The 17,100-nt window shown below is 37.5% G+C and overlaps 1 protein-coding gene across 1 annotated transcript; it reads left to right on the top strand.

Moving 5' to 3' along the window:
- The first annotated feature begins 1,283 nt into the window (after positions 1-1,283).
- Positions 1,284-16,744, top strand: LOC107582157 (POU domain, class 2, transcription factor 2-like). Its single transcript, XM_016267884.1, has 16 exons — positions 1,284-1,338; positions 6,423-6,488; positions 6,952-6,986; positions 7,077-7,136; positions 7,429-7,539; positions 7,716-7,964; positions 8,212-8,317; positions 9,155-9,246; positions 10,081-10,209; positions 10,296-10,437; positions 12,139-12,287; positions 13,702-13,893; positions 14,327-14,375; positions 14,483-14,603; positions 15,686-15,759; positions 15,979-16,744. The coding sequence occupies exons 1-16, from the start codon at positions 1,284-1,286 to the stop codon at positions 16,278-16,280; spliced, it is 1,932 nt and encodes a 643-aa protein (XP_016123370.1). The 3' UTR covers positions 16,281-16,744.
- The last annotated feature ends 356 nt before the right edge of the window (positions 16,745-17,100 follow it).

Here is a 17,100-nt window from a genome sequence, read left to right as displayed (position 1 = left end):
GATGCAAATACTGCTGGAAACTTACAATATACAGCACCATTCAAATGTAACTGTTTCTTAAGAGTTTTAAGAACTTTTGTATAAAAGGCTCATGCATAAATCCTTCAAATACATTTACTATACAAATATTGTGTCACTGTATGATTTTCTTTAGAACAATTTTAGATTTTTTTTTTATTTGAATTGGAGCAAATAGAGAAAAGAAGCCAATAAGGACTTAACACTTCAACACAAAAGCATCCCAGGAGGCACCTCTATTCGTGTTGTTTTATACCTTTTAATAACTTTAGTATTTTTCGAAAATGTGTAAAATAATAACATTAACATATAATGACAATTTGGTGTGTCCACACTGTTCACTGATGCGGAACATGTAGTTTGGACATTTTTATTTTCAGTCAATGAGCTTTAGACACATTACAGTTTTATATCACAACACATACAGCTTGCTTTGCTTTCTCTGTTTTGTTTTGGGCTCCTACAGAGTGATTCATGCCCCAGTGTGGACGTGTGAGGTTGGAAAAAAGCCGTGTGAGCAAGCGTCCTCATTCTGTATTTTCTGATGGAGGCTTGTGTTGTGACAGATGTGTTGATATACAGTAGAGATACGGCGTGAAATGGGTGTGCAAGAGACGGAGAGTCACCGCAGGACTCGTGAGCTACTCTTTCCAGCAACCCCAGCACTTTCCAGCGGCACAACTCTCCCCCTCTTTTTACCTCTATCACACCATCTGCTTATTCTTTCATCTCTCGCTCCTCTCTGCTGCCTTCCCACTCTCAACCTCTTTCATCCTCTCTCTCTTCACCTGACCCCACTCTTCAGCCCACCGATCGACAGCGCTTCACTTCCTCCTTCGCACGCTCACCATCCTGCTTGTCTTCCTCAGCATTTCCTCCTCCAAATGCGACCGACGCATGAATTCGCTCAATGAAACAACCTGTAACACACTTACGAGTGTAAAATGCAGTCAGTGTTGCATTCTTGTAAATGTGGCATGTCTGCCCTGACCTGCTCCTTTCTTGCTCTCTCGGGGTCAGGAAGTGGGCAAGAGGGGGCAGAGGTGTGGGTGAGTATAGCGTAGAGAGGAGGTGACGGAGGGAGGAGAGAAGGAGGAGTGGAGAGTTCACCCCCCCACTTGTTATCAGTTTGTTCCTCCTTCTTGGCCGCACACTGACAGAGTCAAAGAGGCGCGGAGAGAGTGAGACAGAGAAAGAGTAAGAGTGTATTCATGTGTGTGAGAGGAAGAGGACTTCACTGAACGACTGCACACATATTCATCAACATGACAAAGACCGGTCCTGTTGCATCCATGGATTACTCCCATATGTGGTTGCCAGGTATGTGTCTGGAGTATCAGGGTGGTTGCCAGGTTGGTCTCTTCTGAGTTTTATTGATGGATTCATTAGAAATGCAGGGACATCCGAGGTCATCAGACCAAGAAGGTTTAGTGTAGAGAAACTGAAAGAAAGAGCTATGCAAAGTTACACAAAGGCAGAAATTCCAAAATATGTTTTGTGAATTTTGGGGTGTCTATTTTCTCTAGAAATAGAAGGATTTATGTTATGGTGCTTTGCAAAAGGATTCACACATTTTCTGTGTTTCCCCCCCCAAAACACTGAAAATTCAAATGATTTTGTAGAAATTATTTTAATGCTTTTTTAATTTAATGAGAAAAATATTTACATTTATTCCCCCAAAACAAAAATATTAGAATTATTATATATTCAAAATGTTTTATTTGTTTAACTATATTTTGGAGCCGTTTGTGCCCAGATAATTTTGGGGTGTCTATTTTCTCTAGAAATAGAAGGATTTATGTTATGGTGCTTTGCAAAAGGATTCACACATTTTCTGTGTTTTCCCCCCCAAAACACTGAAAATTCAAATGATTTTGTAGAAATTATTTTAATGCTTTTTTAATTTAATGAGAAAAATATTTACATTTATTCCCCCAAAACAAAAATATTAGAATTATTATATATTCAAAATGTTTTATTTGTTTAACTATATTTTGGAGCCGTTTGTGCCCAGATTTATGCTGTTCATGTAGTCAGGTGATGTTTGTACGCTGCAGTTTTTACATTTACATTTATTCATTTAGCAGATGCTTTTATCCAAAGCATCTTACAAATGAGGAATATGACAAGCGATTCATCTTATGATTCATCTTTTCAGATGCCTCCAAATTTTTGGGTTAAAATCTGGGCCAGTGTAGGACTTTCACCTTCATGTTCTCGTAGTTTAAGATCATTGTCCTGCTGAAGTTCAGCAGACAGAAAGACATTTTCTTGTAGTATTTCCTTGCGTTTTGCAGCATCTATTTTTCCACGTACTTTGATAAGATGCCCAGGCTCTGCTGATGAAAAGCAAATCCACAGCATGACGCTTCCAACACCTTCACTGTGAGGCTGTTGGTTTTTGAAGTGTGGCCAGTATTAAATTTGCACAATATATAGAAATGTTCACAGGTTTTGGCCACAAATTGGCCACACTTTTTACTCATATTAGCAATATAACGTTTTTTTTTTTTTTGAGTAATGGCTTAATTCTTGCATTCTCACCTACTGACCTCTGTGGCTTTTCTCACAAGACTCTTGCTGCCACAGTGAGGATGTGAGATTTAGGGGGCATTTTTTCTTGGCAATCTCATGTACTCATTGTAGGATTTGTAATTTAGGAAAATGTGAGAACTCTTCAATGATCTGTTTTTTTACTAAGCACTGCATGAACTGGTGGTCTTGTGATTTCTGTTTTGAAATCCTCAGAATAATAAAACAATTCTCTGCATTAATTTCAAAGGCACAATCATTAATTACAGTATTTTAAAACTAAAAACCAAAAGCTATGTTTTTCTCTTCCTAAATTCAGAGAGCTCAGCATATCTGACTTTTAAGTGGTTAACAACAACGTCAGTTTGTGGTATTGTGTACAAAAAAATCTTCTGGTTAATACACTACCGTTGTGTATGTCTAAATGTTTTGCTGGTTCATCGGGCAAATAAGCACTTTTTAGTCTGGAGGAGGTTATGAAATTACATTTATTGACTGGAAGTGTATAAGGGACCCTCTGGGAAACCCAGTGTGAAGTTCTTCTCTTCTGGTTAATACACTACCGTTGTGTATCGTTGTGTCTAAATGTTTTGCTGGTTCATCAGGCAAATAAGCACTTTTTAGTCTGGAGGAGGTTATGAAATTACATTTATTGACTGGAAGTGTATAAGGGACCCTCTGGGAAACCCAGTGTGAAGTTCTTCATGGGGTTTCCCCTTCCCCAGCTCCCAACTGCAACTCTGTCAGACAGATCACAGTACAGGAACTATTGCCTTTAATAATGAACATTAGTACGTGTATAGTGCACTCTGTTAGTATAGTGTGTGTTTGCTATGCGAAGGAGTAAGAATGCTTCCTTGAGGAGTGTTGCCTTCACTTACTGTGAAGATTCTAGCAGGTAGAAACCAGCTATAATGCTCCTAAAGACAACTTGCATTATCATAACTGACATTATCTGACCTTTCAAACATTGTAAAATGGGAGAGAGGTTAGTAATCGGAAGGGATGTAGCCGGTTGAAAATCGATACAAATATGTGACGATTCAAATCGGTTGAGATATTAAACGAATCGCGATACAGTTGGGAGTAGGAGTTTATATGAATGCATCTTTAAGGGGAAACGATTGTCTTTAGAACAGTTTAGATGATATTTTCTTTTCATCTTCATGGAAAAGGCACAGGCAAAGCTTTAGTTTGTTTATATGAAGAGATTTATTTTATTTGTGTTATTTATTTATTTGATTTGGGTTTGTTTTAAAATTTCATATTTCAATTTCACAAAGAAATGTTCAGCATTTTGTCCAAGCAATAATAAAAGGACATCTTTTCATTTATAATTTGTCTTAAATCGCATCGTGAGTTGAGTGAATCATTATATCCCTAGTTATTGGCAGTCAGAAAAGTAAGTCTATTGGAACCCAGACACCTTTAGATTATGAATACGCGGTTAAATACAAACTAATTGAGATGAGCAAATTGAGAGGTTAATTCATGCTGTGATGGAGATTGAGATCTGAGATTGCCCTGATTCTTGTTAAAAGAAAGCTCTTCATCTTTACATGTGGCATCAAAAAGTAAAAATATGTGACTGGTGGCTGAAAATGAGCCTCTGCTAGATAACAGGCGAAAATGAGCCTCTGCTAGATAACAGGCACATTCAGGGATCCTGAAGATTAATAAAGACTCAACAGTAGTATAACGTGGTGGTAGAAGGACAGAAATCATGGGTTCAGCTCAGAGGAAAAATGTATTTGCTAAATGTAAGCCACTTATAAAAGAGGTTGCATGGAACTGCCAAATGGAAAATAAGGTAAAATTAGTGAATATGAGGTTAACATAGAAATAAGAGACGAAACATGTATTGCTGAAGGTGTGCAGAAAGTCTCTTTTTTCCTCTGAAATGTGGAGTATTATTATTGTCAATTAATATTGCATTACAATAATTTAGCTTGGAAATAATTTCCAGTATGTGCAGGCGGTGTAAGCATATTTATTTCAGATTTTAAAAAAAGAATAGAGATCTTTGTAATACAGAAGTTATGAAATAGAGAAGTTCAAAATAAATAAGAAACAGAACTGTGTGTGTCAGTTAGTGTATAAGGACTTTATATTATATAGCAGCACTTACATTTAAGCATGTGCGCATGTGTGAGTGTGCATGTGAATGTGTGCATTAATAATAGCTGGCCCGAAGGGTTTGGTTTAACACTTTGTGTATGCCCCAGCCTGAGGGGAAACAAAGAGGGAAGTGAGACATTAACACCAAAGCCATCAGGCACTCTTTCATATTAACTTCATATGAATGATGAACTGCACATTCACTTCATATAAAACAAACCTTATATTCTAAATTTGATAATGCGAAACTGCGGTGGATGTATATCAAATGAGTTATCATAGACTGCAAGGTGTCAGATAGGTTTGTGATGATCCACATAAAATAAACCCTGATTAAAAACACTTTTTTGCTTCAAATCAACGATGCTTCTCTGAAGACCTCTAGTCAGCTTATTTTATTCAGATGAATTATGATACCATACTCAAAATAGTCAGAACTTGTGTGTGACACAATCTGAAAATATTCTCAAACTTTCAGCCTGAGCCATCAGAGCACTATTTTACCAGCAGGCTATGTGGAAACCCTCATAGATATAGCCTGTTTGCTGAAGGGCCTCGAGAGGGGCTTTCCTCCCTTTTTACTTCCTTTCACCAATCACTGTCAGTGGACCCTGGATTTGATTGTCTGAGGAAGTCGGCAATTCTTCAGCTTTTTGGTGGCTTTTACAGGAGTTTTCCTGTGTAACTTTCTCTGGGATTATTACAGTCACGTTTTTTTTAAAGTTGTACTGCCCCCTGAAGGAGTCAGATATTAATTATCAATATCTGGTAAGACCTCATTGTTTTGTGTAGTTGGCAAGAACGAAGTTTTGATGAAAGGAATGGTGAATAAGTCAGAAATGAAGGATGAAGTGTGAGTGTTGAGGGGGAGATAGATAGAGAGAATCAGATGAGATAGTGGTATATGCAGGTGGGTGATATTATTAGTCAGTCGTTGGCTTTATTTGCATTTTTCACAAAAGGGAAGTGAGTGTGTTTCTCGCTCTCTCTCTCTCTCTCTGTGCGTGTGTGTGTTTATGCTTGTCTGTTTGAGAGCTTTTTTGGCAACAGAAATTATAAAGCTGATGCTGCTTAATGCTCCTTTGTATTGTAAAAAGTGCCATACAAATAAACTAAACTGGCTTGAATTTGTCCGAAATATACACACGTTTAGTTGTTCTGACTTTTATGTAGAATATATTTATGTGTATCTACATAACTGAGTGTAGACTAGAACATAAATCTCTTTTCTAAATAAAATGTTTTTAGGATCTTAAAAGATACAACATATTTCACACACATTTATTTTGCACACTCTGTTTCTCTCCGCTGAGGGACTGGGACAGTCCCATGGGCTCGGTTTCGGTTACAGTTAAAATTGAAGTGACACGTCTGTGGTGACGAAATCATTATTAGTTGTTTGTTGGATTACGCACGTCTCCACTTGTGTGAGAATCGAGGAATCTAGACCTCTACATTTTCTTTAGCATCAAAATGTGTGCATTTGTGTGTCCTTTTCATTCAAAATATATCATATTTGTATTTGTTACACTTCCATTCTTCATCATCATTATCCTCATCAAAACTATTTAATAATATAAAAAAAAAAAATATATATATATACAGTATATATATATATATATATATCTTGCTGTTCAACTGTGGAATGGGATTGGACCGTTGAACATGGCTCTTGATATTTTAAAGTATTCTAAATGCATCAGCATGTAGTAAAAGTTGATGACTGACCTCATATCCCTCTCTCTTTTTCACAGATATCAGAATGTCAAAGCCAACTGAGGTTGAGAATCCAGCGGCAGACTCTCCGATGGAGAGCACTGGTATAAAGCTACATTATATTTTTGTATGTCTGCAACAAGGCTCGATAAAAAGGAATTTCCAGCTCTAATATTTACATGACATGATAACATTTGCACTAGCCCTATAACAAATATGAAAAAATATTTTTTGCAGCATATTTTTAATAATATAAAAAAATATTATATATATATATATATATATATATATATATTATTTGCAACAAAGATTTCCATACAAAAAGCAACATACATTTTTATGTTGTGCTAACAATTGTTTTCATAAAATTATGAAAAAATAAATCAATAATAAAGAATAAACAAAAGTTAATGTAACAATAAAAATGTATATTAATAAATAACATGTCTTTTGCTATAATAAAGCTAAATTGTACTAAAACAAAAAAAACTAACTATACTATCTTAACTAAAACCTTAAATTTACTAAATTATCATAAATGTTGTCTTCTCTCATTGTGTTTCTCAGACTCAGAAAGAAATGGCTCGGATTCAAATAATCAGGTAAGTGACAGCCAGGTACCAGTACATTTTCATCTGAATACAGCATGATCAAAAAATGAGTTATATTTTCAATGTGTTTCCCTCCAACAGGTTCAGCCAATGAAAATCAACCCTTTCTCTCTTTCTCCCACACTGAGCAGCAGCACCAAGGTGAGTGAATGTGTGTAAATGCATGTGAATGTTTGTGTCCTGTATTACTGAGTGATTTACATACAGATCTGCTCAATTTCTTGTTTGTGACCAATCAAAAATTAGCTTTGAAGACAATTTGATTAAAAGTTAGTCTTTTACAGTTTACAGATTAGAGTTTTTCCACCTCATGAGCTGCTAGTATTTTATTAACCTCACTTTATCACCCTCGATCATTTCAATACCCCCACTCACTGTCTCTTTTAGTGACACGTGAATTCATCATCAACATTTCTCTGTCACTATGTCTCAGACTAAGGTGGAGGATTGTGGTGAGATGTCACCTGCTGCTGTACAAACTACACCTGCTCAGACAGCCCTTCCCCACACACAGCTGATGTTAACGGGTGGTCAGCTCGCAGGGGTAAGACAAACACGCCAGTACATGCACACGCACTTACTCTTTATATATATTTATGTGTGTGTGTCTGTGTGGGTTCCTATGTGCGCTTGCTTGCTTTAGATGTGCTTTCTTTCGTCCACTTTTCTAACTCTTATTTTCACCACACTTTCCTTCTCTGCCACTCTTTCTCTCTCTAGTTGACTGCACTTTTGCCAGCACAGCAGCAGCTGCTCTTACAGCAGGCACAGCTCCTCGCTGCAGCTGTGCAGCAGTCGCATGCGGCCCACGCGGCCAATCAACAGCAAGCCCAGCAGCAGGCCAGTCAGCAGGCAGCTCAGCCACAGTCGCAGGGCCAATCGCAGAGCACACAGGAACAAACCGCTGCCCCTGTCCCGCCTCCTCCTCACCAGCTTCCTCTTTCTCAGCCAATCCAGCTCACTGCGCAGGTACAGCCAATCAGCGTTGAGCAGCACACCTTAAATGAGGTGATACTAGGGAAAAATTCACTGAACAGCCAATTGTGAGACTCAAAGGCCTGCACCTTATTCGCTTCTTCTTGGTGAATTCCCTCTGCAGGCCTTTAATGTATTCACAGTTAATAATGTTCCCGTATCAGTCCTTTTGCTCTTTCAGTCATTCATCAGAGTGAAACCATCACATCCTTTCAGCATCTGTTTCTTTTCTCTCTTTCAGGACATTCAGCAGTTGCTGCAGCTGCAGCAGTTAGTCCTCGTTCCAGGACACACTCTGCCTTCACCCACACAGTTTCTTTTACCACAAACACAGCAAGGGCAGCAAGGTAGCTTATTTACTATTAGTTTTAGTGATGGGAAGATCAGATCATTTTACTCTCTCATTCGATCTTGTTCATCAAAGTGATCTAATCTTTATTCAAGTAATTTTATTCATTTTAGTTGTGTTAAAAATGATATTTTTTACAATATTGATGTTTAATATGAATTAAACAATTAAACATTAAAGGAACACTCCACTATTTTTGAAAATAGGCTCATTTTCCAACCCCCCTAGAGTTAAACAGTTGAGCTTCCGGCGTAATAATCAAGGAACTTTGCTGCAGTACCATGGGTGCAGCAGGCACAATGATATTACGCAACGCCTGAAAATAGGCTTATTGGACGTTACCTAGCTGGGACTATTTTCAGGCGTTGCGTAATATCATTGTGCCTGCTACACCCATGGTACTGCAGCAAAGTTCCTTGATTATTACACCGGAATGAGAGTATAGTTCCTAGCCATATTGGCCTAGAAAATCGCAACTTTTCATTTTCCGTTGGTCTTAGTACACGATGTAACTACAGAAGAGTCAAGTTTTAAATAGGAAAAGTATAGAAACACTTTGGTCATTTTTGAGTGAGATGCTAACGGTCTAATCAGATTCAATGACCTATGCTAAGCTACAGCTAAAAGTGCTACTGCCAGACCCGGAGATCGGCGGAATGGATTTGAAAACGGTAAAACTCAACTGTTTAACTCTAGGGGAGTTGGAAAATGAGCCTATTTTCAAAAATAGTGGAGTGTTCCTTTAAGCGTTGTTGCATGTCAGTTGTCATGATCCTATAAATCTGATTCGATTTAATTGTAATAAATAAAATCTTAATGGTTGTGTATGTTTCAGGGCTGCTATCAATGCCAAATCTAATTCCACTACCTCAGCAAAACCAAGGAAGCCTGCTGGCCGCTCCACCCAGACTTAGTCTTCAAGCACAGGTACAAATGTCTGATGGAAGATCATATATTTTCTGTTCCCCAACAGGGGTAAACATATGCCAGAGGTTACTTAAACAGATTCCAAGGGGTACTTGGAAAGATATTTATTTGTTAAATTTAGAAAACTCTATAAAGAAAAAAAATCATACAACAGAATAAAATAACTGAATAATTAACTGTAAAAACTGTGATGACTGTCATTATTTTTCATTTTTTTCAGTTCCCTATTTAAAAATGAAAACACAATAATATGTTTGAACTTTGTAATTTTGTGTGCATGACAGCTGTAGTAAAATATACACTACCGTTCAAAAGATTGGGGGTAAAAGCAAAAACACAATACATTAATCAAAAGTGACAGTTGCTGTTCTTTTGAACTTCTGAAAATCCTGAAAAAGTATCATGATTTCAACAAAAAATTACGCAGAAGTATGACTAAGTATTAATATTAACTGTTTTCAACAACGATTATAATGTTAACAATGTTTCTTGAGCACCAAATCAGCATATTAGAATGATTTCTGAAAGAGCATGTGACACTGAAGACTGGAGTAATGATGCTGAAAATTCAGCTTTGATGTCACAGGAATAATTTGAAAACGTATGAAGACAGAAAACAGTTTTAAATTGTAAAAATATTTCACAATAATACTGTTGTTGCTGTATTTTGATCAAATAAATGCAGCTGTAGTCAAAAACAACAAAGGTCTTACCAACCCCAAAATTGTTAACGGTAATGTGCACAATTCTGCATTCTCTCCTATTCTCCTCCCATCACATTTACATCTGACACTCATGTTCGAGTCTTGTATGTGTGTGTTTGGTTTGTGGCAGAGAGAGAAGGTTGCACAGAGCAGCGTGAACACAGTGACCTCTCATCCTGAGGAGCCCAGTGATCTGGAGGAACTGGAGCAATTTGCCCGCACATTCAAACAGAGAAGGATCAAATTGGGCTTCACACAGGTACACACACACACACACACACTCGCACACTCAGAAGATTTGTATTTCCCTGTATAGTAATGTTTGGTCTCTGTTTCCTTCTACAGGGTGATGTGGGATTGGCCATGGGGAAGCTCTATGGGAATGATTTCAGTCAGACCACGATCTCTCGCTTTGAGGCGCTTAATCTCAGCTTCAAGAACATGTGCAAACTCAAACCTCTGTTGGAGAAGTGGCTGACTGACGCAGGTAACCATCACAAACAGCTGCATTAGATTACAGCTGCCGATCAAACATAGTGCTTAAAGCATAGTCCACCCAATTCTGAAAATTAGAAATTTTGTTCCAAACCTGCATGACTTTCTTTCTTCACAAGATATTTAGAAGAATGTTGGCAACCAAACAGTCCTATTGACTTCAATTGTTTTTTTTGTTTTGTTTTTGTTCATACAGTGGAAGCCAACATTCTTCAAAATATCTTCCTTTATATTCCACAGAAGAAAGAAAGTCATACAGGTTTGGAATAGAGCGTGAATGATGACAGAATTTAAACTATCCCTTTAAGTTCCTTTCAATCTCAAAAACATGTTCTGTCTTAAACTACAGTTTGAGTGTCATTTAAGCCACATCATTAAAAATATAAAATGTAAACTTCTGAAAATCCTGAAAAAGTATCATGATTTCAACAAAAAATTACGCAGAAGTATGACTAAGTATTAATATTAACTGTTTTCAACAACGATTATAATGTTAACAATGTTTCTTGAGCACCAAATCAGCATATTAGAATGATTTCTGAAAGAGCATGTGACACTGAAGACTGGAGTAATGATGCTGAAAATTCAGCTTTGATGTCACAGGAATAATTTGAAAACGTATGAAGACAGAAAACAGTTTTAAATTGTAAAAATATTTCACAATAATACTGTTGTTGCTGTATTTTGATTAAATAAATGCAGCTGTAGTCAAAAACAACAAAGGTCTTACCAACCCCAAAATTGTTAACGGTAATGTGCACAATTCTGCATTCTCTCCTATTCTCCTCCCATCACATTTACATCTGACACTCATGTTCGAGTCTTGTATGTGTGTGTCTGGTTTGTGGCAGAGAGAGAAGGTTGCACAGAGCAGCGTGAACACAGTGACCTCTCATCCTGAGGAGCCCAGTGATCTGGAGGAACTGGAGCAATTTGCCCGCACATTCAAACAGAGAAGGATCAAATTGGGCTTCACACAGGTACACACACACACACACACACTCGCACACTCAGAAGATTTGTATTTCCCTGTATAGTAATGTTTGGTCTCTGTTTCCTTCTACAGGGTGATGTGGGATTGGCCATGGGGAAGCTCTATGGGAATGATTTCAGTCAGACCACGATCTCTCGCTTTGAGGCGCTTAATCTCAGCTTCAAGAACATGTGCAAACTCAAACCTCTGTTGGAGAAGTGGCTGACTGACGCAGGTAACCATCACAAACAGCTGCATTAGATTACAGCTGCCGATCAAACATAGTGCTTAAAGCATAGTCCACCCAATTCTGAAAATTAGAAATTTTGTTCCAAACCTGCATGACTTTCTTTCTTCACAAGATATTTAGAAGAATGTTGGCAACCAAACAGTCCTATTGACTTCAATTGTTTTTTTTGTTTTGTTTTTGTTCATACAGTGGAAGCCAACATTCTTCAAAATATCTTCCTTTATATTCCACAGAAGAAAGAAAGTCATACAGGTTTGGAATAGAGCGTGAATGATGACAGAATTTAAACTATCCCTTTAAGTTCCTTTCAATCTCAAAAACATGTTCTGTCTTAAACTACAGTTTGAGTGTCATTTAAGCCACATCATTAAAAATATAAAATGTAAAAAATGGTTATGCCATACATAAAACATTTTGTGATTGAATTAACAGTAAAAAAAAAAAAAAAAGTTTTTTTATGGTTTACTTAGAAACAATGTCGATGGACAGCACCTTGCCAAGTCCCAGTGCTCTTTCCTCTCCTTCCCTGGGGTTTGAGGCCCTGCTTGGCCGCCGTAGGAAGAAACGCACCAGCATTGAGACCAACGTCCGCATCGCCTTGGAACGCAGCTTCATCATGGTCAGAACACATGATTTCAAATCCCTTGCACAATATACACTACCAGTTAAAAGTTTGGGGTTGGTAGGTTGTTGTTTTTTTGGACTTTATTTATTAATTTTTCAAACATGTTTTAAACCCAAAAAAGTTCAAACAATTACATTTATTTTCTTTCCCCACCCAGTTCCACAACCCTGAATTAACAGAAAATGGAAAAATAATAAATAAATAACCAAACGACCAATTAATAATTATATGAATAAATAATATTAACAGAGTGCTTACTATACAAAATAGCAGGATACATTTCCATATTTTTTTTATCAAGCAGATATATCAAAGTAAATTTTTGTTAATTAAACAAGTAAATAAAAGTTCACAATTAAAAAAAAAACTAACTAAATTTCACTCAAATGGTCTTTCTGTGTAGATATATAAGCAAGCATGACATAACCAAGTATATTAAGGTCAGACATTTTTGTTAATTAAACAAGTAAATAAAAGTTCACAATTAAAAAAAAAACTAACTAAATTTCACTCAGATGGTCTTTCTGTGTAGATATATAAGCAAGCATGACATAACCAAGTATATTAAGGTCAGATGGCCTTTCTAAAACTTTAGTCCTATTAATTAGTTAGAAGGTAGGGTCTTCATCTTTTCAAAATATGTAATCATAGGTCTCCAAATTTTACAAGATTTTTGAATGGATCCCTTTTTGACATATTTTATTCTTTCTAGTTTTGAGTATAATATTAAATCACAAATCCACGCTGAAGTTTTTGGTGGATTTTTAAATTTCCATTCCAACAATATTTTCCTTCTTGCAAAAACATTTTTTCATATTGTTAGTCAAAGGTATTCCATGTTCTGGTACTCCAAAGATAGCAATTTCAACACAGGGTGTTATATTCAAGTTAAAGGCTTCATTTAGTGTTTTAAATACAAGTATCCAGTAGTTTTTCAGCTTTTGGCAGGACCAAAACTTATGAATAAGTGGGTTGGTAGGTTCTTATTTATTTATTTATTTTTCAAAATAAGTCTCTTATGCTCACCAAGGCTGCATTTGTTTTTAAATACAGTAGAAACAGTAATATTATTAAATGTTATTACAATATAAGACAACCATTTTTTATTTTTACGTAAATTTATTCATGTTATAGTAAAAAGATGAATTTTTGATTGACAAAGTTAAAAAGAAAATAATTTATTTGGGATAGAAATGTTTCATTTTCATTTTCATCACAAACATTTCAAATGTCTTTTTACTGTCACTTTTTGACTTTCAGTTTAATACATCCTTGCTGAATAAAAGTGCTGGTCTGTTCTGCTCTGTTAAGTTCTGACCCTAAACCTTTAAGTGGTAGCTAAATGCTTCCAAAATGAATGTCCTCTAATAATCCCATGCTAAACCTCGGTTGTGTTTTCTGCATTCAGAACCAGAAGCCTAACTCAGAGGAGATCCTACTCATCGCCGAGAAGCTCAGCATGCAGAAGGAGGTGATCCGTGTCTGGTTCTGCAACCGCCGACAGAAAGAGAAACGTATTAACCCCTCCAGTGCCACCCCTCCCTTGCCCAGCCAACCCCAGCCCACCTCGCACAAACCCCCCTGCTACAGCCCGCACATGGTACGACCCGGCTTGCTCCCTTGGCCCATACCCCCGTCTCCAACCACCCTGTGCCACAACACTACTAGGTTCTCCTGCATGAGCAGATGATAATAATCATTCCCATAATGGTGCATATATTTCACCCACCCTGCATTGCTTTGCATTTTAATGTGTAATAATTCATACCCTCATAGCCAGTTTACACAACTAATTCACTGTCATTGTCATCATACTTTAGGAGGATTCAGCCTCTGTTACTAATTCTTTCGGAAGAATTTAGCATGTTTTCACTTTGAAACTCAGTATTTTGTAGTTGAGTGACTTAAATTCACAAACAGAGCACAAGCCTTCCAGTATTTGACACCAGCCTCTTTCCTTTTTCACCCTGTTACTCTCTGTCCATCATGTTTCCCTTTTGACCTGTGACATCATATCTGCGTCTTCCTTACAGATGCCGAGTCAGGGACCACTGCAGACAGTGAGAAGTCTCGGTATAGCAGGTAGGGTGCACAAGTGGACGTCTGCTGATCAGACATATAATTAAATGATATTTATATATATATATATGATAAATGCTCTAACTCTTTCCCACCGTCAGTGTCATCAGTTTGCCCTTTGACCCCAAGCGGCCCCTCCTTAAGCTCTGCACCATCTCCTGTAACCCCGCCTCCCCGCAGTGATGCCAGCCCCGCCCCTCCAACTCACAGTACACCAAGTCTGAACACAGGGTGAGTTAATTTCTCTCTCCCACATACATACACACACACACACACACATCCACTCAGCACATATTCATCACCTTTTACTCCCTGTGGCTCAGCAAATGTAGGTAACTGCAGTGTTTGTGTGTGTGTAAATGTATTTTTGTGTGTGTGGTTTTGTCATCCGCAGTTCATGGCATAAAAAGAATGGTGATGTTTCTAACTACATCACTGACTTTGCTGCATGTTTGAGGTGAATACAACCAGCAGAGTCTGTGTTCTCTCTCTCTCTCTCACACACACACACACAAATATAAAATACACACACACACACACGTAGTCACTCATTTAAATTTATTTGTCATTGTCAATATTACTTACATCAATTATACATTACCATTCAAATGTTTGGGGTGCTAAGATTGAAAAAATGCTCACCAAGGCTACATTAATTTGATCACAAATACAGTAATATTGTAAAGCACTATTACAAATTTAAAATAAATGTTTTCTATTATATTTTTTAAATGCAATTTATTTATCTGTTGTCATTCCTGTCATAACAAAGCTCAAGAAAACAGCATTTATTTGTAACAATGTAAAAACAAGATTTACTGTCACTTTCATGCATCAATTAAATTGATTCCAATTTTTTTTAACAGTATTATGTATACATACAGTATAAAGGTAAACACTTCATTTAAAGTTATCAGTTAGATTATTATATACAAATATTATTAATTACAAATTATATATTTGTTTTGAAACTACAATAATTATTATTTTTTTATTTAATTTGTGTTATTTTTTTATTTACATTTCTTATTTTTTAAGTGCTGTCATTTTTGTATATTTGTTCAGCGATATTGCTTATTTGTTTAAAAGATTTGGTCAAATACATCTTAGCGTAAGGATTGTCACTGAGGTCTGCTGGTGTGTGGCCTGCATTGTATTACAAGAAAAGCCATATTTACTCTGCAAAAACCTGTCTTCTTGCACTGTTTTTCCAGCTCTTAACTATGCTTCTAAATGGTTTTTTCATTTTCCCTCCCTCTTCCCTGTATTCCTTTCTCTTTTCTGTGTTTTGTGGGTTGGTTTGTGTGTCTCAGGAATACAGTGAGGGGAGTTAAAACAGGAATGAACCAAGCTCTTCTTGGCAGCAACCCACTTGCTACTATACAAGGTTTGTGTGAAAGGGAGGGTGGGAGAGACACTAATGACTCGGCCACCTCATATCAGTCATGTGTGTGCTCTCTGTTTGAGTGTTTGTTTACGTCTTTCCACTCCTATTATCCTTTTCTCACATCTGTTCATCAGTTCACATGGTACAAGCGCATCCTGTTCATTGCGTAACATGTCAGTTTTGTTGATGCTTGTAAGTAATACTGTGTCTCTTCCACAGCCCTAGCAGCCAGTGGTGGCCAGCTGCCCATTTCCAGTCTTGAGGGCAGCAGCAAGGTGTTAATTGGTGGTTCTGGAGGCCAAGGAGCAGGTCTTCCCTCTTCCCTCTTTCTCAACCACTCCTCTTTGTTGCAAATGGCAACAGGCACCGGCATGGGATTGGGCGGTTCAGCTCTTGCCAAAACCTTATTTCCTGTTACAGGCGGCATGAGTCCCTCACCTTGCTCGAGCCCCATCTCTTCCTGCTCTTCCAGCGAGTTGCTACACAGCCCACACTCGATTGGAGGGGCTAAAATCGAGTGACGCTGCCCAAGACCAATCACATGAGGAGGAGGAGGAGGAGATTAAACCTTACTTGTCAACCAAAGCATCTCTTGATCCCCTCGCTCCCTTTCGTTTCCTCTCATGTACACTCTCTCTTCTGCTCTCCCACTCTACTGATGCCAAAAATATACAGAGTAGAAGAGGGGAGAGATGAAGAGACTGAGTGGAAGGAAGAGGAGAGGAGGGAAGATGAAACCAAAAAAACACCACGCGGCTTAGCGGGACGCAGTCAAATACATAAATAAAAGGAGAACAAAAAAAAACTGTAGTGCAGTGAGAAGAGAGATCCTTGAGCACCAAACACATCAAAAAGAATGAACTTTACTGTGTGTTATAGAACAACTGCAACTCTTTGAAGCAAACATGTGAAGTACTGAATACCAAAAAGTATAATGGAACTTTGAGAGACTCACTATGACAAAAAATACAAGCATACCAAATACCAAAAATACGGATGGAAAAGCTTTATCCAAAGGACCTGTACTGTCAACCAAAGCATCTCTTGATCCCCTCGCTCCCTTTCGTTTCCTCTCATGTACACTCTCTCTTCTGCTCTCCCACTCTACTGATGCCAAAAATATACAGAGTAGAAGAGGGGAGAGATGGAGAGACTGAGTGGAAGGAAGAGGAGAGGAGGGAAGATGAAACCAAAAAAACACCACGCGGCTTAGCGGGACGCAGTCAAATACATAAATAAAAGGAGAACAAAAAAAAAACTGTAGTGCAGTGAGAAGAGAGATCCTTGAGCACCAAACACATCAAAAAGAATGAACTTTACTGTGTGTTATAGAACAACTGC

The sequence above is a fragment of the Sinocyclocheilus grahami genome, unplaced genomic scaffold (genome assembly GCF_001515645.1).
Source record: "Sinocyclocheilus grahami isolate Dianchi unplaced genomic scaffold, SAMN03320097.WGS_v1.1 scaffold40.1, whole genome shotgun sequence".
Classification (NCBI taxonomy): domain Eukaryota; kingdom Metazoa; phylum Chordata; class Actinopteri; order Cypriniformes; family Cyprinidae; genus Sinocyclocheilus; species Sinocyclocheilus grahami.
Note: the sequence above shows the minus strand (reverse complement) of the source record. Positions and strands in the feature narration are given on the sequence as shown.